The 22942-nt window shown below is 44.0% G+C and overlaps 1 protein-coding gene across 1 annotated transcript; it reads left to right on the forward strand.

The window, feature by feature from the left end:
• Nucleotides 1–895: 895 nt before the first annotated feature.
• map3k4 (mitogen-activated protein kinase kinase kinase 4) lies at nucleotides 896–21844 on the forward strand. The gene is made up of 27 exons (XM_030770703.1): nucleotides 896–950; nucleotides 8035–8225; nucleotides 8776–10148; nucleotides 10745–11008; nucleotides 11160–11312; nucleotides 12128–12285; nucleotides 12426–12542; nucleotides 12857–12956; nucleotides 13042–13125; nucleotides 13320–13589; nucleotides 13824–13973; nucleotides 14453–14614; nucleotides 14720–14853; nucleotides 14959–15037; nucleotides 15147–15225; nucleotides 15635–15728; nucleotides 16204–16329; nucleotides 17531–17631; nucleotides 18035–18115; nucleotides 18390–18581; nucleotides 18687–18757; nucleotides 19026–19142; nucleotides 19597–19756; nucleotides 19956–20078; nucleotides 20620–20726; nucleotides 21118–21297; nucleotides 21730–21844. The coding sequence occupies exons 1-27, from the start codon at nucleotides 928–930 to the stop codon at nucleotides 21748–21750; spliced, it is 4710 nt and encodes a 1569-aa protein (XP_030626563.1). The 5' UTR covers nucleotides 896–927; the 3' UTR covers nucleotides 21751–21844.
• The last annotated feature ends 1098 nt before the right edge of the window (nucleotides 21845–22942 follow it).

A 22942-nucleotide genomic window follows, 5' to 3' on the forward strand; every position in this document is an offset into this window, starting at 1 on the left:
AAATCCAAAGGCATAATTACCAGAAATTGTTTGTAATGCAAAGGAATTTAAGAACATATAATACTCTCACAAGGAAGCAGTAAAACTAGGTCTACGAGGGAGGAAACATTGACATTGGGGATAATGAGGAAGGAAAATGAACCTGAAGAAGACATTGCACTTTCTATATCAATGTGAAACAATGTTCAGTATGCTATGCATTTTAATTGCTGTAGATCATGAAATAACAAAACAAAAACTTCTTTCATTTATAGCTTACAGGCTGAAATATCTTTTTTTTTTTTTTTTTTTGCTTTCTGTTTTGTTTGTTTGTTTGTGTCACACACTGAGTTGCATTACATCAGGAAGAGCTGATTTAGCAACTGCATTCTATGCACAATTTTCGCTGTCCTGCATTTTCTTATCCAGAGAAAATGGCCATGGCTTCAGAATGGCCATTAATGACCAGAAGTTGCCGAACTATCAATAAGCTGCACTTTTCAGTTTCATTATTCTAGGAGTGAAATGGGTTGTCCAAACGTATTGTGTAAAACTCAAACCCAGTGTCAGTCGTTTTGTCCGGAAATAAGGTCTGTGAATTCAGCTTTTGTCGACGTTGCAAATGTACAATCAACGCGAACTACAACTGCATGTTTTCTTTATTCTATTATTGATTTGTGCGGCGCATTTGAGAAGTGGTTGTCTGATGAACTGCACGAGTTGCCGTAGCAATGATTTCTGTCACTCCCTCAATGATTGCTGGAAAGATGGCGTCAGTGCGCACACGGGCGAGCCTGAACTCTGCAGACGGCTAGTGAAAGTGTGCACGGAGGACAACAATTTTGCATTCACTTGCAAATAGAACACGTGCAACCCAGACTAATATTTGCCTTGTCATGTTTGGATACATGCACGGTTAGTGAAAGCCTAAAATTACGTCGCCCCGGTATGGAACCTCCGGATCAGAGCAGGTAAGCGCACGAGAATAGCCTGTGGATTTACGAACATGAACTACACAGCCGGGATCTGCCCCTTGCCAAATAATGATCCGAAGGGCAGACCAGCGTAAAACAATGGGCGCGCTTGCGCATTTAAACAAATCGTCTTCCTGTTAAAAAATGATCTGCTTGCGATGCAACCTCAACGAAATTTAACTTGAAGTTGCAAACTTTTTAGAGAAGACTTTCATTATTTTAAAGAACACGTGTGCACAGTTGTGTCTGTTTTGGAGAAAATCAAAGTGCCGATGGGAATGCTTGACCATTAACAAGAGGTAAAATCCGCGCTGAAGTCTCACAGTGCACCATCATTGTGTCGTCAGTTAGCTAATACTCTAGTGCTAGTATGGGACTTTTTGGCTTGTTGTTTGCACAAACCGCACATCGCAGAACTGAAGCGTCGATTCTGCAAAATGTGAATTTTAATAATGCCTGTCGGATGGACCGTAATGCACTCTTTAACACTCAGTGGCCGGCGTCAACTTTGTCCGGCGCCCCGTAGTTAAAAGCGTACTACTGCAGAACATCTTAAATTGAATAGCTGAAAAGGTCGCGATAGCCAGATATTTATAGCCAAATGTCTGATTCAGTGATTGCACCAGCGGCCAAACATTGAGTTTGAAACACCAAAGGGTCTAAAACAAGGGGTGGGCCATCCTGTGACTCAGATTAACTGGAAGTGTTTGATTTAGCTACTATTCCCAGAAATCATTCTGCTTCTCTACGCGTAAATTGGCACGGGAGCCTGTGGTTTAATGTGAATTTGACAAGGGGTTCTTTACTGCACGTTATCTCATATTCGTATTTTCAGAGACAGTTATCTTTAACTGTTTTAATTTAAAATGTGTGAATTATACTCCGTTTTGTTCGGAATAAGCTCGTGGCGGATTCTTTCGTTTTCTGAATAATATGTTTACAGTTGTGAAGATCACTGATGCATCATCGAACTCACGATCTGTTCTTATCACTGATTTGTCTTTGTAACTTTGCATACGGTAATACCAATTTCTGCCATATTTTTACACTATGGGACCATCAAATTGTGATGTACAAGATGTGCTCTAAGCCACAGATTATTTTCATGTTGTAGGATTATCTCTTTCGGCAGAATGCATTCAGCTGCACCCCCCATATCTGATTTTTTCATGACTGTCCGTTTATGCGTCTAGTTGTTTATGCTGCTAGGGAGAGAAAGCCGTTTGGAATGTTTGCTGCAATGTGTTTTCATATTCCTGTCTCTGATGACCCTATGCGACGTCATCGCACACACGTTTGCCCCTGACTCGCGGGCACAGCCTCTCAGGAATGCGTTGTTGTGTCTCTGACTTATGTAGCTTCACCTAAACAAGTCATGGTGCACAGCATGCAGAAAGATTTGACATAAGCATTTTACAGGAGATAAAAAACAACGTTAAGTAATAATGTTTTGGTGCATTTAGGATTTGCAGTGTTTGCAAAAGAGCTGTAACATGTCCCGATCCACCCTCTGCAGAAATATACCTGAAACCTTAGACATTGGTTCTGCTTCGTTTGTTAGGTTAAGAGAAGCCTCCTATGCAGGGAATGTCTTAATCTCACTATGTTTTTCTTTTCTTTTTTCTTCTTTCAAATTTCAACATGGATCGCCTTTGCTAACTGAAACCTGCTGGTAGTTTTTGCTCAGTTTCAAAACCTCAGAGTTTTGATCTTTAGTGACTGAATGCTTTAGCAGTGTAACACCTGCTGTTTGATCCTCATGTTCACCTGTTTTGTGGAGTTAAGATTAAATAATCTTTTGCTTAGTCATTTTTGTTTTGATATGGCACAGGTCATCGATCTGAGGGGTGAGGATAGTTGACCTAACTGAGTTTTGTCATTGCCATTTTTGGGAGAGGAATATTTTGTCAATCAGTAGAGCACAGTGTTAAAGTTGTCCCCATCATGTTCTCCCACAAGCATTCCTTGGATTTCAAGATGTGGTACGTCGAAGGCTGACTGGCCTCACGCCCTAAAGGCACCCATGACTGGAGCTCATTAAACAGCATTATTTGCAAGCAAAGTCTATGAAACAGACAGAAACTTTCAAGAATTCCAAGCCCTTTGGGATACTTAAAACCCCCTGAACTCCCCCTAAACTCTTGCTGAAATTCACCATAAAGACAGTCATGTAGAAGGGGAGAGAGAGAGAGAGAGAGAAAAACGTTGGGGAGATGCAGGGCATTTCTGGAAGTTTCTGACGCAGACAGAGGCTATATCTGTCTGTGTGGTTAGGTGCTAGTGGGTAGCACCTGTGATGTCCACGAAAAGATTCATCCCTATAATTGAAGGAATGTGGCATGACCCAGGAAAAATGTGAAAAGACATCGCTTTTATGACGTGCTTCCCCAAAACACCTGTAGTCTGCAGCCTGTTAGCAGCGTGATACACTTAGTCATCCTGGTTGGGTTTATTATGTTTGCAGAGGTGTAGGAAAGGTGGCAGTTTTCTGCAGGTCCCTCCCTGCTGGACTTAGACATCACGCATTCCTGACATTTCAAATTTTCACTGTGTAAAGTGACACTCACACAAGTACTTAAGTTTTGTTTCGAGGGATCAAGATGTGGTCACAGGAAGTACTGTTGTCAATACTGGTCATATGACTGTGTATGATGGGGAAACATGAAAGGGAAATCTCTCATCTAAATTCGGGGAAGTCTGATTTGTTTTTCCTGGAACTCACCTCAAGCTGTGTTTGTCTATACGTGCTGTATAACAGATAGCTTCCACCTGTATGCTCTTGGGTGTGTGTGTGTGTGTGTGTTTATTTGCAGACTGAAATCAGTGATTGATGCATTGTGCAAATATATACAGTTACGATGTCATCGTAATGTCTAGTGTTACTGATTCATATTATTCCACTTGCTCTGATTTTAAAACAGTGATTGACGTTTGTTTTTGGAAATATAATTGCGAGCTTTCTCTGTGCCTTCACCCTTCTGTGTGCTTTGGCCAGATGTGAGGGAGGTGATATTTGGAGGATCAGTCGGTTTTGTCCTTATTGGCACACGCTAAAATCAGGAAAAGCAGTCCCAAAAACAGCTTTGGAAAGTTCGTTTTTGTTTTGATTAACATACATATATTATTTTGATGAAATAACACACAGATATAAATCTAGTTACCAGGTGCAGCGTGGGACATTGTGTTCGGGTTTTTGCGATGTTGCATTTTTCGTCGCTTTTGGAGCAAACAATTAACAAGAGTCAAGCTGCATGTGTGGGCTCCTAATAGTACCTATGATCAGTGTCATATTTATTCAGGGCAGGAAATGGCAAGAACATTTAGCTGTGTGTGTGTGTGTGTGTTTTTTTTGTTCTTGCGTGCCTAGTGTGTTGGGCCAGTGAGATAGACAGGGCGCTGTTTCACTGCTGGCTGGGCTGGGTGAGGTGGGGTGGGGCTTGTCCTGTTTCTGTCTCTCTCTCTCTCTTTCTCTATCTCTCTCTCTCTCTCTCTCTGTCTGTGTGTCTCTGGATTGTTTTCCCCCTCTCTGCGTCAGTGGCAGGGCTGTGGCTGTGAGCTTTCTGCAGTTTGGCTCCTCACGGCTATGCTCCGGAGAGGTGTAATTAGGGGAGATGGAGTCTGACGCAGCGTTAGACGCTGTGTGGGATTCACAGCGCTGCTCTGGCAGTCAGTGACTCGGCAGGGCCAGGCCAAAGGTGTTATTGGGGAGACAGTGTGTGTGCGTGTGTATGTGTGTGTGTGTGTGTTTGTCTGTATGTATTTGTGTATTGACCAGGGACAGCCAGTGGAAGCAAGAGAACATTGCTATAGCTTTATGTCAAAGTTATGTAAGTTGGAGACCACTTCTGCCCTCCCCTCTAATAGTTTTTCTTTACATTTTCCAGTTTCATACATGAGCAAATATCCACAGAAAATGTACACTGTGCTCTGGAATACGAGGAAAAACAAATTGCCCTGAAGTCTCTTACAGATGGGGGTCTTATATATTTAACTAAGCTCTCTTTTTCTGAAAGATTACCTCCACAGAGAAAGTTTTTTTTTTCCTTTATAAATGGTAACGAGAGACCTTTTACTCCATTTATTTGAATAGTTGTCCGTGGCTCTTTTTAAAAGGAGTCTAGAGTGTTCATTTGGTGCCCACCTCCCTGTCTGAATAAAAAGACTTCCTAATGTGCAATTACTATCCTTTTGATGATGGATAAACATGCCAAGGCAACAGTTTGTTATGTTTGACAACTGACTGAATTATCATGGTACTGATGTGGTTACAACCCATTAGGACTGTTCTTTCGTTCGTTCTTTCTTCCTTTCTTTCTTTCTTTCTTTCTTTCTTTCGTTCTTTCTTTCGTTCTTTAATTATCTAACATTTAGCATTGAGTCACAGTTCAACATGCTTTTTTGTGGGTCCATGTGACTATATGTTTTTCTTGACTCATCATTCCCTTAGCTTTCGAGCGACAAAGAAAATGTTGTGTACAAAAACACAGCAATCAATAAAACCCACTTTCTCTCTCTGCTGTCTGTTAAAGACCTGGACACTTGCAGTGGGTTAGGGCATTGTAAGGGAGTGTGTTTGCAGACCAGCTGTGACCAGCTATTCAGCTCAGGAGGTCTCACAGGCCACGTGCCGTCTGCACACAATGGAGGTCTGCTGCCTTGAACAATAGCTCCAGCAATGGGGTGTTGGAGAGGTCAATACTCCCCTGACTGCTGCCTCCTGGGCGGGTCCGACGTGGCCCGCGCCCGGCCGGCTGCGGAGACTTGACCACCCCACACCCCCCCCAGGTCAGGGGGCTATAACATTCCACAGGTCTTTAACTGGAACCCACACTGCCACCGATGAAACCATTCAACAGAGCCCGGCACCATCTGCAGCTGTAAATTACCACCGTGGCTTCTTTGTGAGAGGTGTTCAAAGAGGCAGAAGCCTGATGTTTCCTTCTGTTGAAGGGGTGGGGGTGTTATCCCAATGAGAAGAGACCTCTGAGGCATATCTTTTTAGGCCCTTTACTGCTTTAGTGCCCAGCTGGCATTCTGCAGAGTTGTTTCATGGCAACCAAACAAACAGCAAGCACTGGTGACGTCACTGTTTCCTGTGTCATTCCTGAAAGATCCAGTCACTAATCTCTTTGCACTGCTACACCTTTTAACACTTGTTTTTCCTTCCCCTTTTTCTCGCTCACACATGTACACAAGGACACACACACACACACCCAGCATGTGCAGAGCTTGTTTACATGTCAAAAGACACAGGGAAGACACAGACCTATCCCTGAGGGGGAACAAAAAACCCTAGACAATGTGCATGCATGTGCCTACACATGGAAGTTAAATTTTCATGAGACTGAAGTTGCACATAGAGCCTTTGATGCTGTGGAGAAATGCACTTGCAAAGTGTAAAACAGCAGAAACTCTTTTATTTTTTCTCATGCTGCAGAAAACTGACATGTGCAATTATGTGCAGTAGCTTTTTTTACTTTCCTTTGTGATGCGCCGTGAGCGTGGTGCAGGAGGATCTTGCTGCATCTGGAATTCTCTGGCGTGAGGTCCCCTGGGCTCTGCAGCAGGTGACAGCTCGACTGTGGTGCTGCACCGTGGCTCCCCGGGGAGGAGCTGACAGGGCCCAATTTACTAAGGAGTGTCCAGAGGAAAGAGAGAGAGAGAGAAAGAAAGAGAGAGGGGCAGATGGGCTGCAGGGGCTTTTTCCAGTCTGAGCACAGCCACGGATTAGTGCTTAACTCTGTGAAAGTGATCCTGCCCTGCACCGGTGCCTCTCAAAGGCCCAATATCAATATCACCTACCCTCCTTGACACAGACGCACACACGTGTCCAAACATGCGTGCTCACACACACACACACACACTCACACTCACAAACACACTTTTGCTCTTGGTGCACGGGTATGTCTGGTACCACCTAATGGATGCAGTAACTTGGGGAAAGCCAGCAGTGTAAAATAGAGAGAGTCCCTTCCTCTCCCCACCCCATTTAACCTCTTTGTCTCTGGGATCAGTCCCTTCCCAGTGCACATTCTTAATCCTATTGAAAAGCCCTAAGAAGTATTTAAGGAACAGAGCCCTGTCAGTGTAAGCTGGTAAGGCGTGCCTTGTCTTTGTGTTTTTGTTTTGTGTTTCTGCTTTTTTTTTTTTTGTCGGAGAGGAAACCTTTTGAGTTAATGGCTTATTTTCTCCTTGCTTTCAAATTGAAACAGTATCACTTACCATGCCATGCCTCTGTCTCTCACTGTCTTTTTTCTTTTTATTCCCGCACCCTGTGAAATAGCAGTCCTATCCTCCCCCTACCCTTCCACTCCTTTCTGTCAACATTTTGTGTATGAGCTGAAGAGTAGGAATTTTGCTGCACTAGAGTTTGAGAAAAACAGCGACAGGAATGGAAGGGTGGGGGCTTAGAGGACACACAAAAGAAGTCATAACTTTTCAGAGAACTGAAAGGACAATGGGTCAGCCGCATTAAGAGTTGAACTTTGACCTTATGCCATATGTTTGACTCCAAATGGCCGGACGCTCCTGATATTTCCTTCATTGATTTTGGAGAGCAGCTAGGGCAGACTTGTGAAATGAGATCTGTCACTAACAAAATCTCCTGTTGACCCGCTTGTTATTTTTGCTCCACTGGTGCACTCATGGTCCTTGAGGAAGCAGCTTCCTCTAAGATTGTGCGTTGTGTAGTGCAGTTTTCTCATTGGTCTGGTAGTGTCTGGTATGCTGCTGACCTCAGAGACAGAGCTTTTTTAAATGTGGGTCTTTAAAATCCAGTACAGCTGGAGTTTTAAGTGGTCCTTTCTACAGAAATGTTGTCATGTGAAACAGTGTCATTAGGCTAACTGTTCAGTTTCTAAATCAAAATCTGTATGAATTGCAGTCTAACTGAAAACTCATTTTCATAATTTCAAAAAGACGCTTTACTGACATTGTCTGATGTTCTCGCAGTTCTACAGCCAACCTTTTTTTTATTAATTATTGTAATAAGCCTTATTCTATTCTTTTGTGTTAGATGTTCACTTTCGTTCCGCACCCGTATCTGTATGTGATATTTCAACAGTATTTCTCTTGTCCTCAGGGAGACTGATCCCCCGAAAGATGTGTCACAGCAGAGCTCTGAGCTGGACGAAATGTGGGACGAACCGAGCCAGGAAGAGGAAGCTTTATACGGCACATCTCCGCCATGCACCCCCCGCCAGATGAAACGTTTGTCCAGTAAACACCAGAGAGGGAACCACGGCAGAGCCTCCGGACGCTCCCCAAACAAAGGTAAGAGCCCAAGTCTCAGCTGGATCACTTTTTACCAGGCCGTGATCAAGTCCAAAAAAAAAATTCAAGGAAAGAACAATTGCTAGCAGCAAGACACAGAAATGACAACAACTTCATAGGGAGAGAGAGAGAGCAGATCCTGTAAAAGTGCTCATTTTCACTCACAGTATGTTCTGATGCACCAAGTATTGATTTCTCTTAATGCAGTGAGGAAGCGGCGAGGAAGGCTGTTATGGACTAGCCATACAACTGTGCTTTCAATTGAGCATGGGAAAAGGGACGAGGGAAATTATTTTGTTTATGTGCCACCGTCTTCTTCCTCTGTTGGTATCAAAACGCAGAAGCTTAACATGTTCAAAAGAAAACATATATGCAGTAACTCTGTGTCAGCTATATTCACCTAACCACAGCATATTTGGTTTACATAGAGATAAGATTTGAGATTACTGTGTGATAGTCTACAAGTATCATGCGGTTTAGTTTTGCTATTCTCCCAATATCTGTTTTGAGTTGCATTGCTAATGTTTGACTATTCCCCTGCTGTGTACAGAAAAGCAGGTCCCCTCCAGCCCCTTGTCACAGAGAGAACGTGAGGGAGCCAAATCCGTGGAGCCGACAGAAGAGCACAGCTACAAGCAGGGCAAGAAGCACAGATCCAATCTCCGCTCCAACGAACGGGACAGCAAAAAGACCTACGAGGGCTCCTTCATGCTGGGTCCATTTGGTTCCCTCAACATGGATCCCAGGAAACCTTACCTTAGCCTGGGCTGCGGAAGTGGCAAGATGCCCGTCACCATGCCCCACCCCTTGGCTCGCACGCATCGGCAGACGTCTCGGACCGACTGCCCCGCGGACAGGCTCAAGTTCTTTGAGACCCTGCGGCTGTTGCTCAAGCTAACCTCCATGTCATCCAAGAAGAAGGAGAAGGAGCAACGAGGCTGGGAGAACACGGCTTTCATGGGTCAGAACAACGAGGTGATTTGGTTGGAGCTACAGGCTTGGCACGCTCGCCGTAGCATCACCGACCAGGACCTGTTCCTCTACACGGCCCGTCAGGCCATCCCTGACATCATCAGCGAAGTCCTGCACTTCAAAGTGGACTACAGCAGCCTGGGTGGCCCAAAAGAGGAGACGAGAGTGGATGGGCCGGAGGCCTGCCCTGCTGGGACTAACTGTGACTTGGAGCCTAGTAGTGACTTTAGAGCCTGCCCAACCTCATGGGTGGAGGTGGATGCGGCAGCACCTCTGGGATCTGCAGCCGAGTTCAAGGAGCACCTGCAGAGGCAGCGGCTGGCCTACGAGCAGGTGAAGCGGGTTATGGGTCTGCTGGAGTCTGTAGAGGCTCTGTACCCATCCCTGCAGACTCTTCAGAAGGACTACGAGAAGTACGCGGCACGGGACTTCCAGGGCAGGGTGCAGGCGCTCTGCCTGTGGTTGAACATCACGCAGGACTTGAACCAGAAGCTCCGCGTGATGGGAACCGTGCTTGGCCTGCGAGACCTTTCCTGCATCGGCTGGCCCGTTTTTGAGATCCCTTCCCCCCGCTGTTCCCGAGGCACGGACGAAGATGACGAGGGGGAGGGGGAGGAGGAGGATGAAGAGAACAACTCCACTGCGACTTTCACCGCAGACAGCGACACGGAAGAGAGGGAGTTGGGAGAGAAGGGCCCGGAAGTCAGAGGAGATGTCGAGCTCTCCTCATGCCTCACGCCCAAGTTTTCCCGGCTACTTTCCGAAGAGGACTTCTCTCCCGCGGGCGGCAGCGAGAGCCGCTGTTGCCCCACGGCCATCTACAGGCCTTTTGTGGACAAAGCACTGAAGCAGATGGGGTTGCGTAAACTCATCCTCAGACTGCATAAACTGATGGACCGATCTCTTCAGAGGTCCAGAACTGCACTGCTGAGCCCCATGCCCACTCAAGAGGTAAGGCAGCGGAAAGTGGGCGGCACACGGTCAGTTAGTGGTATTGGAGGAAGTGAGAGGCAGTGTGAAGATCTCGAGACTGTATTAGGGGGGAGTAAAGGTTTAAGGAAAGGGTGTGTTAACACAGTGTGTGCTTTTGCTTTGGGACATATTTGTGCTTTGAATTAAGAAAAAAAAGGAAACGATGAAATGAAGCCAGCTCTTGGAAACAGCAGAGTTATTATGTGGATGTGTGTATTTTGCAGCTTTGCATGATGCAAGATGTTTATTTCAGGCTGAAGTTACAGAAAGATTTTGGCATTGCTTGTGTTTTACAACAACTTTTGCAGCTGCAGGGGTTTGCAGAGATTACACAATGTCCTCATAGTTCAACATTACAATACTGTATCCCTGTGAAAACCAATTTCCATTTTTTGCTTTATTTAGAACTTGAACTATTAAAATGTGAATAGATATTTTGATTTTAAAGATGATTTTTCCTGTATGTTTGATCAACATGTTTTTCACACAAAGATACAGTTCATTGTTGGTACATGTACACAAATTAAGTAAATGCCAGAGTGATGGTTTGTGATGTTTTTGTTCACGTCTCATAGTTGTCAGATATTCCGGACAGTTCTCTGCTGTACAGTGACTACCTGCCGGAGCTATCCCGTCACTTCGCCTGCACAAATCAGGTCGATGAAGAGGCGGGATCGGGGCGCGTTTCTTGGGAGGAGCTGCGGGACATGGACCTACCTTCTTTCCGACCGGCCTTTCTGGTGCTCTGCCGTGTGCTGCTCAACGTCATTCACGAGTGCCTCAAACTACGTTTAGAACAGAGACCAGCTGGGGAACCCTCACTACTCAGCATCAAACAGGTCTACACACACACGCACACACACGCACACACACCATCACAAGTAAAACACTGACTCGCAAGCATATCTCCCTTAAATTTGGCATGAATCTGAGACATGTGGACTAAGACTTGATGTGTGATGTTTAATTACGTGCATGTGTGTGTTGCAGTTGGTGCGTGAGTGTAAGGAGGTCCTGAAGGGGGGGCTTCTGATGAAGCAATACTATCAGTTCATGCTGCAGGGTGTGGTCACCAACCCGCAGGGCCTACAGACCAATGCTAACATCGATGAATTCGAGGAAGATCTCCATAAGATGCTTGAGGTAAGCAGTTGGCCCCCATCCTTCTCCTGCAATCGGTGAATGATTTTCCACAGATAATGGAGGCTTCTTGGCCGTCAGAATGCCATTCAAGGACAAACTTATTGGGGGGAAAAAAAAACGTAGGAGGCCAAGGATCTGTTGTGATGTAAAGTTTCTGGATGAACACGAATAAATATTTATAGAGGACCAGGCCCTCTACTGATACTGTCAGTGAGGATTTTGCTGATAAAAACTTAATAGGAGTCAGACTCTGTCAGCACGACTCAGTGGGTGTGGCGTAAGACCTGGTACTGACTGACAGATAATCTGTTCCAGAGATTCCGTGCAGTCTTTCTCAGCCCTTGTTGTGTGTGTGCTGTGTGCTTGTGATAATTCGGCGATAAAATGCCCCTGAATTCCATGGAAGAGTCCAGGGTCAAAGTCTACAGAATGTGCTTGTTGAGGATGCATGTGAATTGCAGGGCAATGATGGAAGAGGTTCCTGATAAAATGTCCATGGCCTGAAGTTTTAGTACTGTTGATATTTTTAGTCATCGAGTATCTCTTGAAAAGAAAGACCCAGCTGTGAAGTGTACATGCCTGCAAAAGCACAGGACACTGTATAATTTAATTTATCATAGAATCCTCTGGTGTAATATGTGAGGGCTGTAGAGGGTGCCTTGAGGTCAGTTAGAGTTTAGATCGTGACCACCGGACAGTTAAAACTGGCAGTTTTTAATTTTTGGTCACCTCTAGAATGGCTTAATCATTACAGTTAAGCACTAAATGAGATGTCACTGTCGGCGGAACCTCGACTGCCCTCTCTTTGTGCCCAGGTGTACTTTGACTACATGCGGAGTTGGATTGAGATGCTGCAGCAGCTGCCGCAGGCCTCTCACAGCCTTAAGAACCTCCTGGAGGAGGAGTGGAACTTCACCAAAATCATAACTCCCTATATACGTGGTGGAGAGGCCCAGTCTGGGAAACTTTTCTGGTGAGAAGCAGTGTCCATATCTGATACACACTCAGGGTCTGATGCCTTTTTTTCCCCCCAAAGCTTGGCTCAGTTTTATGGGAGAGTTCTGCTCATGGTGGTCTTTCTGTGTTCAAACTGTTTGGGTTTAATTGTCACAGTGACATTGCGGGAATGTTGTTGAAGTCCACGGGAGAATTTCTGGAAGCTGGCCTGCAGAAGAGTGGTGATGAATTCTGGGAAAATGCAGATGACAGCTCTGTTTCAGATGAGATTAGGTAATTCTGCAGCAGCTCATATATGCTGTGATGAAATCAAAACGTACAGTGAGGCAATATAATGAAATGATCGTAAGGTTTGCTAATGCGTGCGTAAACAAATTTTAAAAATCCTAACAATTTAATCAAATTGAACTTATTAAACAGTTAAATTTAACTGATTTGAACAAATAATAAAATAGAAAACTTTAAAAAATTAAAATAACATTGACATTTTGTTAGGTTTGCATATTTACATCATACACTGTATCTGACCGGTTGAAGCTTTCGACCTGTCCTAAAGGACAGCCTAAAATGTTTTTGTGGTCTTGCAGGAGGTCAGTAATTGAGACAAGTCGTTCTCTGAAAGTGCTCTTCCATGAGGCAAGGGAGCGTGCGTCTAAAGCACTGGGCTTTGCCAAGATGCTTCGCAAGGTGAGAACCACAGGGCCTGCTGGATAGAGAGCTATAATTTAATAGAGATGACCTGTCTAATGGACTGCTCTTTAACTTCTCACAGGACCTGGAGATTGCTGCAGATTTCAGCTTAACCAGTGGTGTGCCTTGCCTTCTGGAGGCTCTGAAAACGAAGAACCACGTCAAGGTACTGCATGTTTTTTCTGTGTCACTTCTTCTCCTGGTTGGTCCGTTTCGTTTTGCTGTTTTTCCTGGTAAACCACAATGTTGCCGTGACTACAGTTTCCTGTTATTGAGAGAAATGTTTTTGCCGTAAACAGGTGATTGAATCTGATCTGGACTGTCTTTTTTTTTTTTTCTCTTTTCTCTCTTTCCTTGCAGGTCCAGATTCCTGGGCTGGAGGAACTTCAGGTCTTCGTGCCATCAGGATTGAGGGAGGAGAGGCAGGTCATCCTCCAGCTCCTGAATGCGGCGGCAGGGAAAGACTGTTCCAAAGAGCCGGACGAGATCTCTGAAGATGAGGCCTACCTGCTGATGAGCAAGCACGGGGCTGGGGACTTGGTCTCAGAGGCTAGCTGGGCGGAGTGGGATGGGGCCGTGCTCAAACTGGTCCCCCAGATGGAGACCGTGGACACTCTGAGAGCCATGAAGGTACAGCGCCGACTCTTCATTTTCAAGTGCAGTCAGAGGGCCCCATAAATGTATACAAAACAAACGAACGAATGAGAATGGTTTCAAGTGTATAAATATTTACCGGCCGGAGGTTATGTAAGTGCGGCTTACGCACAGAGCCTTTTTGTTTACATTAAACCTTTTTATTTAACTTCCTCTCTTCCTTCTGTGTGGTTTTTTTTTCTTTCTTTCTTTCTTTTCATTTGTGCTCAGGTGGACAATCTACTCCTGATCGTGATGCAGTCTGCTCACCTGGTGAGCCAGCGGAAAGCCTTCCAGAATTCCATGGAGGACCTCCTAACTCTGAGCCGAGAGCAGACCTCTAGTCAGCCCCTCATCGCTGGTGCCCTGGAGGAGCTCAAGGTGTGGTAAAGACCTTACCATCAATTCTGTTCTGGAGCTCTCAAAAAAGTCTGCACTCTGCTTTCCTGGCCTCTCACTGGCTCAGGACTCTCAGACCCACTTTTAAGATAAAAGTGAAAAACTTTCAGTTCCTGTTGCCTAGCTGCAAACCAATAAGCTACTCACGTATTTGGGTTGAAATGTTTCCATTCCCGAAAGTAAGAATGTTGTGCAATTTGAATAATCTATGAAATGCTGTCTTTCCTACCGTTATGCTGAAAGAGCATAATTGTGCAAAAATGCATCTTAGCAGTATGCAAAAAGATTCCATACCACAAAATAGGCTGCAAATGTTTGCAAGGAAATCTCTCTACAGGTTGCAGTTTGTTTGAACCATATGACTAATGCTATATCTGTGCTTTAAGTGCTTTAGGTTCAATCTCAGGTTAAAGTCAGTGTACCTCATTAATTGCGTTGACCGTGACTCCCTCGGTTTTCAGAATGAAGCACTGCAGTTGTGCATTAAGATCAACACAGCCATTGACCGGGTGGAGTACATGTTCACGTCTGAGTTTGAAGCAGAGGTGGAGGAGTCAGAGTCTGCTACACTGCACCAGTATTACAGAGAGGCCATGATCCAGGGCTACAACTTTGCCTTTGAGGTCAGACCCCTGAGGAGAATGACATTTCAGAGCACGTTTTCTGTTCATTTCTTCGGCAATATTTCAGACACTTGACCGGCTCACTGCCCACTGTTTGATTTACAGTACCACAAAGAGGTGGTGCGACTGATGTCGGGCGAATTCAGGCAGAGAATTGGAGAACGCTACATCGCCTTCGCCCGCAAGTGGATGAACTATGTCCTGACCAAGTGTGAAAGCGGGAGAGGCACGCGACCCAGGTCAGGAATGTTACTCTTCATAGCCAATACTCTCATATTCTGCATTGTTCAAGTGTCTGCGTTGTATTAATGGATTTTTATGAATTTCTTTAAACCGTTCTGCAGGTGGGCGACTCAAGGCTTTGATTTTCTTCAGGCCATGGAACCTTCTTTCATCTCAGCCTTGCCAGAGGATGATTTTCTGGTACACCTTCAAATTCCCTTTTTTTTTTTTTTTTTTATTGTTCTGTTGGAATGTGACAGTTCTGAGCAAATTTATGAGGCTGAAGTTGCGTATGAATGTGGCTTTACAGAGTCTTCAGGCTTTGATGAATGAATGCATAGGTCATGTGATCGGGAAACCCCACAGCCCTGTTAGCGGCCTGTATCTTGGTAAGAACCTTATCATATGTACCTTTTCCTAGAACTGCCAGACAGACTTTCCTTCAGTGTTCTTCTTAAGCAAGCACAGCTGATGAACTTTGTTCCCTTAGACTTGATACCTCTGTTAAATTGACATTTACAATCAGATGGCTTAATTGTTACCTCAGCCTTTGGAGTCGTATTGTGTCGTATTGTCAGATTAAAGATTCGTGCTTCATAGTGTTTTCTGTACACAGAATTTACTGGGATTGACTTTAGATTTAAATAGGTTGCAATAGACAAGCTGAAAGTGATGTTGTTAAACTTGTGGCAGGGTGTTTTGTGTAAGGCCTCTTGGAAAGGACTGTAGCTCAGAGCCTTTATGTGTTGGTCTGAAGGATATTTCGTGGGTACAGAGTGACCTCCTTTCTATTTTCAGCTCCCCGAAACAGCCCGCGACCTGTCAAAGTCCCCCGCTGCCATAGCGACCCACCAAACCCGTATCTGTTTATCCCAAATGCTGAGAACTTCAGGTAGGGCAAGACTCCTGTGTCATCCAGAGAATTTCACTGACTCTGTCTGAAAGTGTGTGAAGTGTGTTTGCTTGTGCTTTTTGCATGCTCTCATCCTGGCTCTGCTCCTGAATTAAGAACGGACTGAATCAAAAGGGTCAAACTTTGCGACTTAGCACATATTAATGCTTTCATTTTTAACCTAAGCTGCTACACCTTAAGTGTGTGCATTTCTGCTTGTGGGTATGAGTCTATAGTATGTATGTGTGTTTTGTGAGTTTGCACATACGCGTACGTGTGTACGTGCGTGTGTGCGTGTGTCTGTATATGTGAATTTGTATGTGTTTGCTTTTTGAGTGTGTGCGCGTGTGTGTGTGCACAGTTATCTCAGGGTAATACCTCATGTATGTCCCAGTTAAGCATTACACTCCCACACAGCTACATGCTCCTCTACAAAACCTGCGTGTCAGGCCCTCAGTGTGTTTTTTCACTGCAGCTCTCGAAGTCTCCCCTGCGACCTGCGGAACCAGCTGTGCCCCCCAGGCAGCCGATCTGCCCCACAGGCCCCAACAGGGGAACACAGCCATCTCAAAGCAGCTGGCAGCACCCCAAATGACCTCAGGTAGCCAGGAGCATCCCAGTTCAAAACCTCCCCCAACCCCACTAGCCAGTTACCAAACCCATAGACCCACTCAGAGTTGGCTTATGTTTAATTGAGTGTGCGTCCACCTTCATTAGCTGTTGGCAGACAGATTATTAAAATGAATGGCATATTCAGTGTATGGTTTCTCGAGAATACTCACAACAGATTAATATCAAATCTAAAATGAACAGATCTCAAAGGAGTTAAGAAAGCTGCCAACTTTCAGCAGACCAGAAAAAAAAGTTCCCAATTGCGACAGTTTTTAATTAGCATGTTTTGCATGCGAGTGTATGGAACTTTGACCATGTTTGAAACTCTACCCATTTACCCTATACCAGCTCCCTAAAAATGCCACCACCCAAATAAACAGTATTTTAAATGCCTTTAAGTCATTTAAAAGTGTTTTATAATTATTACGAGATCTGTCAAAACAACACATCTACCTCAGTGGTTCAATGTTTTGTCATGGCAAAAAAACATTCTATTTTCTTTTTTGTGTGGTGTGAGAGTTTCTATCAGCGACTTAGTCATCTAACACTGCTCCACTCTTTAACGGTGTTGTTTTCACTTATCCAAGTCATTCATGTTGTGGTTTTGCATGCCTGAAATGAAAGCATGTCCTCCACAAATCTAACCTGTCTGTGAACGTCTGCCTGACAGCACTGGTTGGTTGGTTGATTGGTTGGGTGGTGGATGTGGGGCATGACGTCGGGGGAAGTGAGGGGGTGGGGATGTTTGTATTTTCTATTGTCTAGTCAACTTGAGAAATGACTCACATATTGATCATATTATTGAGCATATTATTTAAAATGTATCAAATACATTTGATTTCATGTATTTACATGTGTATTTTTATTATTTATTTGTATGTGTGTATGTATGTATAAATCCATATTGAAAATCACTTTCTCTGGATTATGCTGATAAGCAGTCATAGTAAACATTGCGAGGTTTGGCAGTGATGATCTGGGCTGCTGTAGGTATCTGAGTAAGGGATAATACAGTGTGATACAGATAATAACAGTGGTGTAGGACTTAAAATTGCTCAGGTTGATCTCATTAGAGAGGCAAGATAAGTGATGAAGAGCAGTGTGGGGTGTGCGGCAGTGCGAAGTTAAGAACAGCGTGTGTGTGTGTGTGTGTGTGACTGTGTTTTAACTCTTGTCTCCCTGCTGCTCAGAGGGTCCAGCGTTCACGAAAACGATCGGCTCTCCTCAGTGGCTGCAGAGCTGCAGTTCAAATCCCTCAGCCGTCACTCTAGCCCCACTGAGGACAGGGAAGGTGAGTGTGTTCTCTGGCTTTCTCTCTCTCTCTGTGTGTGTGTGTGTGAAAGAGAAAGAGAGAGAGAGAAAAACAGGTTGTTCTTTGTAACAATTGTGCTTCAAACCCCCTGTGCCAATAACAAAAGCTTAATGTTGTAATTTGTTTTTTTAAGAGCTCTTTAGTTTGTTTAAAAATAAAAAAAAGATTAAAAAACGCCTTCGGAGTTATTTGTTCTTGCTGAGAGGATGTACCCAGACACACCTCTGGAAAACCACCGTAATAATTATCATCAGCTGGGCTTTGACAGCCGTTCTTTAAATTCAGACGCATTCATTTTTTCATTCTAACGTGTGCATTTCTGTTTTTGCTCTTTGTTCTCATGGTGCCATTTGTCTAAAGATGCTCTCTCTTGTTTCCGCAGAGCCGTCTTATCCAAACCGAGACCCCAGTACCACAGCACGGCGCAGCTGGGAACTCCGAACGTTCATAAGTCAGTCGAAAGGTGAGAGGGAGGGTCAGAATAGAATCAATACTACAGAGACAGGCTGGGATTTTTTTCTTTTTTTTCCTCTGCCTGTTTTGCTGTCTCTGAGTTCTGAGTTTTCGGAATCAAATGTATGAGTTCTAGGTTTCAGTGTAGTTCCCTAGAAGAAAATTGATTTCTGAATTGTGCTGAGTGTAATAAACTTGTCCCTTTGCCTGCTTTCCTCTGCTTATAGTCTGTGCACGATACTGTATTCCTCCGTTAACTACTGTTCTCTCTGTTTTCTCCTCAGACACGGCAGCTCGTCAGAGCCCGATGGAGGCGGTCCGGCGCTCTATCCGTCTCTTTGAGGAGAAACGATACAGTGTTCTGAAACAGCGCAACATTATCGGCCAGGTCTGCCACACGCCCAAGTCCTACGACAATGTCATGCACGTTGGCCTTCGCAAAGTCACCTTCAAATGGCAGAGAGGCAACAAGATCGGTAATACTATCATCAGAAAATAAAAAACCTGCGGAGAGTTTTCTGCAGCTGGTGCATTCTGTACTTGTCCATATGGTTAACTGTCATTTGTGGTCATGATTATAGGTGAGGGGCAGTATGGGAAGGTGTATACCTGTATTAATGTCGATACAGGTGAACTGATGGCTATGAAAGAGGTGGGTGCCAAGAGAGTCAGTTTTCCCAGTAATGGAAAAGAATCTGTAAAAGCGCTATCAAACTTTGAATAACTGAAAACCGGACGTTTTAATTGAAAACCATTTTTTTTCCGCCTGCTGAACCTGTAATGTATCCATACAGCAACAGAAATTCCAATATTTTCCAAGCTCATTTTTACAGAGTCTTTTTAGAATTACAACCTTGCTAAATTATTGAACAGTTCAAATGAATTATTCAGTGAACATTTTTTTTTTTTTTTAAAAATAGATCCGCTTCCAGCCTAACGATCACAAAACAATTAAGGAGACAGCAGATGAGCTGAAAATATTTGAAGGAATCAAGCACCCAAATCTGGTCCGCTATTTTGGCGTTGAGCTCCACCGGGTAAGAGGTTGACTGACTGTCAGTCAGGTCTTTTTCTTTTTTTTTAAACTGCCTGTCATTCAGAGAATACTAGAGAACCCTGTAGACATGTTCTTTCTGCTGTCTGGTCCAGGGGCAGTTTTGTCTGCATTTGTGTATGGGTTTGTCATACTCTTTCTTTTACTTTTTACTTTGACCTATGTATTAGATTTATCCGAATAGCAGTGCTGATCGAGGATCAGTTTATGCCTTTTAAAATCCATATCAGTAATATAATTGACCAAAGGGAGCAGATCCTGGATGAACATTTGCACTCTTAAAAACACTTTATACATATAGGACCAGATATGCATCTTCAAGTTTTATGGTCTTCCCCCTTCACTCTCCACAATTTATTACTCTTTTATTCACCTGTTTGTTTATCCCTTTGTCTTTACTCTCATTCACACTCTCTTTCGGTGTCTCCTCTCTGCAGGAGGAGATGTACATCTTTATGGAGTACTGTGATGAGGGGACACTGGAGGAGGTGTCCAGGTTGGGACTGCAGGAGCACGTGATCCGTTTGTACAGCAAGCAGATCACCACGGCAATCAACGTTCTCCACGAGCACGGCATCGTGCACAGAGACATCAAAGGTTAGAGCAGTCCCTTCATCTCCATCAGACGCTTTCAAAAACACCATCATACAGAAATTCACTCACCACTCGCTGCTTCCAGCAGATAAGATAATAAGATAATAAAGGTTGGATACAGTCTAACAGGGTGTGTGAGAGTAAGTGTAAGGTCTGCGTATTTGTAAAACTGACTCTCTGTCGCCCTCTGCTGGTGTCTCAGGAGCGAATATCTTCCTCACATCTTCGGGCCTGATAAAGCTTGGGGATTTCGGTTGTTCGGTGAAACTGAAGAACAATGCTCAGACCATGCCTGGAGAAGTCAACAGCACCCTTGGAACAGCAGGTATGGTGGAGGCCGACATGCCAGCTAGGGGGCGCCATTACACCAGCCTTAGTTTGGCATTTGGTTTGTAAACACTTGGCATCATCAGAGGGACTTTTTGGCATTGTTTGCGTGTACATGAAAACAGGTTTCTTTGTAAGAAACTGATGACGGAATTTAATCTGTTATTAAGAAAAACTGCTCTGTTTCTCGAAAAACTCCTGATCATTCATAAGATATTATTCTGAACAGGAGAAACAAATTTAAATGCAACACAGACTGGTCATGCTCTGTTAGCTGACATTAACTCTGGCGAGTTTGAACGGGTTGCTCCAGTACAGTTTTGTGTGCTTGTTTGATCAGTAACAAGGCCTGTTGTTCTCTGGACACAATAACTGCTGTTTATTGGTCACAGTGTGTTGCTTAGTGCTTGAAGTGCCTCTTTTGATGCAACTAATAGAATTCAGACGCAGCTTTTGGCCTCCTTCATTGGGCTGAGTATTGTAAACCACCCTTGACCAAAGTCATGTTTATTTGTTCCTTTTTGCTTTCTCTTGCCAAGCTTACATGGCACCTGAGGTCATAACGAGGGCAAAGGGCGAAGGTCACGGGCGTGCAGCAGACATCTGGAGCTTGGGCTGCGTGCTTATAGAGATGGTGACGGGAAAGGTAAAGCCCATCTCTTAAAATGATTCGAATATTTCAGGCCACTCTGAACCTTTGTATGACTTTTTTGGCTCTGATTCTTTATCCTCTCTCCTGTTTGACTTCTCACTCACAGAGCTGTCATTCGTAAACTGTTGAAGACAAGTTCAGTTTAAAAAGACGTACATTCCTTTGCCTGTTTATGCATGTTAGAACTGGTATGTGGAAAGGGAGGTGTTTCCATGTCAGGGACAAAAAGACTTCTTTGAGCATACAAGGAAGAATGTCTTTCTTTTGTCAGTGTTGGCAAAAAAGTGGGAATATTGTTAGTTTGTTTGTTTGCTGTGTTGGTTATTTTTACACAAACTTTAGAATTCAAAACTCTCTTGTGTCTTTTTTTTCTTCTTCCATACAGAGACCATGGCATGAATATGAACATAACTTTCAGATCATGTATAAAGTGGGTATGGGCCACAAACCTCCCATCCCAGAGAAGCTGAGTACAGAGGGGAAAGACTTCCTGGCCCACTGCTTAGAGAGCGAGCCCAAACGCCGCTGGACCGCCAGTGCCCTGCTAGACCACCCCTTTGTCAAGGTCAGTAACATTAACACACGCTTACAAACGTGCACATGCGCTACATAGACAGTGTTCTGACTAAACTAGAATATGTGTTTTTCAAATCCAGGCCCTGGGACCAGACACACAGACATTTCTTGCAGTGTTTCATTATTGACTCACCGAGTATGATTTGTTTGCTAATTACCACACCCTGAATTAGCTAGGTTAGGAGCTTTTAGCACACAGCTATGCTGAAAATGGGCTCTCTGGAAAGATCCCAGTAGGGCTGGATTTGAAAATCCACTCCATTAGACGAGAGAAAAAGGCTCTCCTAATGGTGAATATACTGTGGGTTATTTCTGGAGGAGAGGAGTCACATGTTGTAGCCTGAGCGATTTAACTGAAGAGGGGGGTGCGGGGAATGGAATTCACATGACCAAACTGATCTCATCTTTGTCTCTGTCTCAGGTCTGCACGGATGAAGAGTGATGGCACGCGGCCCCGCGTTCCGCTCGTTTACATAAAAAAAAAAAAAAAAAAAAAAAAAAAGGCTAACACTACTGTGTTAGGCCTGTTTAAGGAACTGTCATAGCGGGTAAGGGTTGCAGACAAGAGGAAAGGATATATATATATATTAAAAAAAAAAAGATTTCAAAAAGGCCTTTAGCACACTTGGCAGTGAATAAACTGAAAGAAGGAGTTACCTTTCTCGATGTGCAAGTGCCCAAGTCTTACATGTACAGTTCCTGGGTAGGGGAAAGGGTTTTAGAGGAGGTGAATCTTATTGTACATACTGTAAGAAAAATGGGTTCAGGGGCTTATCCTTGTATAAAGAATATTGTAAAGCTGAAGTAATTATAGCCACTTTGGTCTCACTGGTGACAACAAATTTTGATGAAATAGTAGCAAGAAATGCATGTATAAAGGAAAAAGGAATTACAAAAGAAGAAAAAAGTTGTCGGCACTTTTGTGGAAAGATGGTCATCTTCTGGAAAGAACAGAGGATGATTTTGATGGTCAGAGCTATGAGGAGAGGAGGCAGGAGTACCTGAATGCTGTGATAGCAGTCTTTGTATCAAATCTAAACTGCGGGGTACTATATTCAACTGTGTGAAACCATACCTACATATGCACTCAAAATGAAATTCAACCACCCAAAAGCGGGGAGAAGACTGGAAATCACGGAAGGGAATAAAAGGTTTTTATTTTGATTTTTTTGTTTTGTTTTTAAATAATTGTAATTTTTTTTTTTGTTTCATTTGCCTTGCTGCAGAGCCCACTGTTAATGAATTTGTATTTGAGCCTTTGAGTTAGATGTGCTACATTGGCCCAGTCCTCCCTCCAGCAGACTCATGGTGTGCCTTGGAGAGTATTGTGCAGGAGTGTACCCAATCAACAAGAGGAGAGAGCCTAAGTTAGCTCTCCCTCCCTGCTGCTGAAACACAAACACACACACACACGCACGCACACAGACACACCACACACCTCCCTGCTCATACACAGGCATCAACATTTCTGGTCCTCTGCTGCTCTTACAGTGTTTGCTATGTAAAAAAAAAAAACAATAAACAAAATTCATTTTTTAAAAGATGTCTCACGAGTGATCATTAACTCAAAAAAGATTCCATTGGCCTGAAGAACTACTCAAAGGTCATAATGTAAACTGTCTTAATGTAAACTG

This window comes from Chanos chanos, chromosome 4 (assembly GCF_902362185.1).
Source record: "Chanos chanos chromosome 4, fChaCha1.1, whole genome shotgun sequence".
NCBI lineage: Eukaryota > Metazoa > Chordata > Actinopteri > Gonorynchiformes > Chanidae > Chanos > Chanos chanos.

Coding starts and splice junctions, on each gene's coding strand:
- map3k4 (XM_030770703.1), top strand. CDS start 928: ATGGAACCTCCGGATCAGAGCAG. Junction 12,543..12,856: donor TCTGTTTCAGATGAGATTAG/GTAATTCTGCAG, acceptor GTGGTCTTGCAG/GAGGTCAGTAATTGAGACAA. Junction 15,226..15,634: donor TGTTAGCGGCCTGTATCTTG/GTAAGAACCTTA, acceptor TTCTATTTTCAG/CTCCCCGAAACAGCCCGCGA.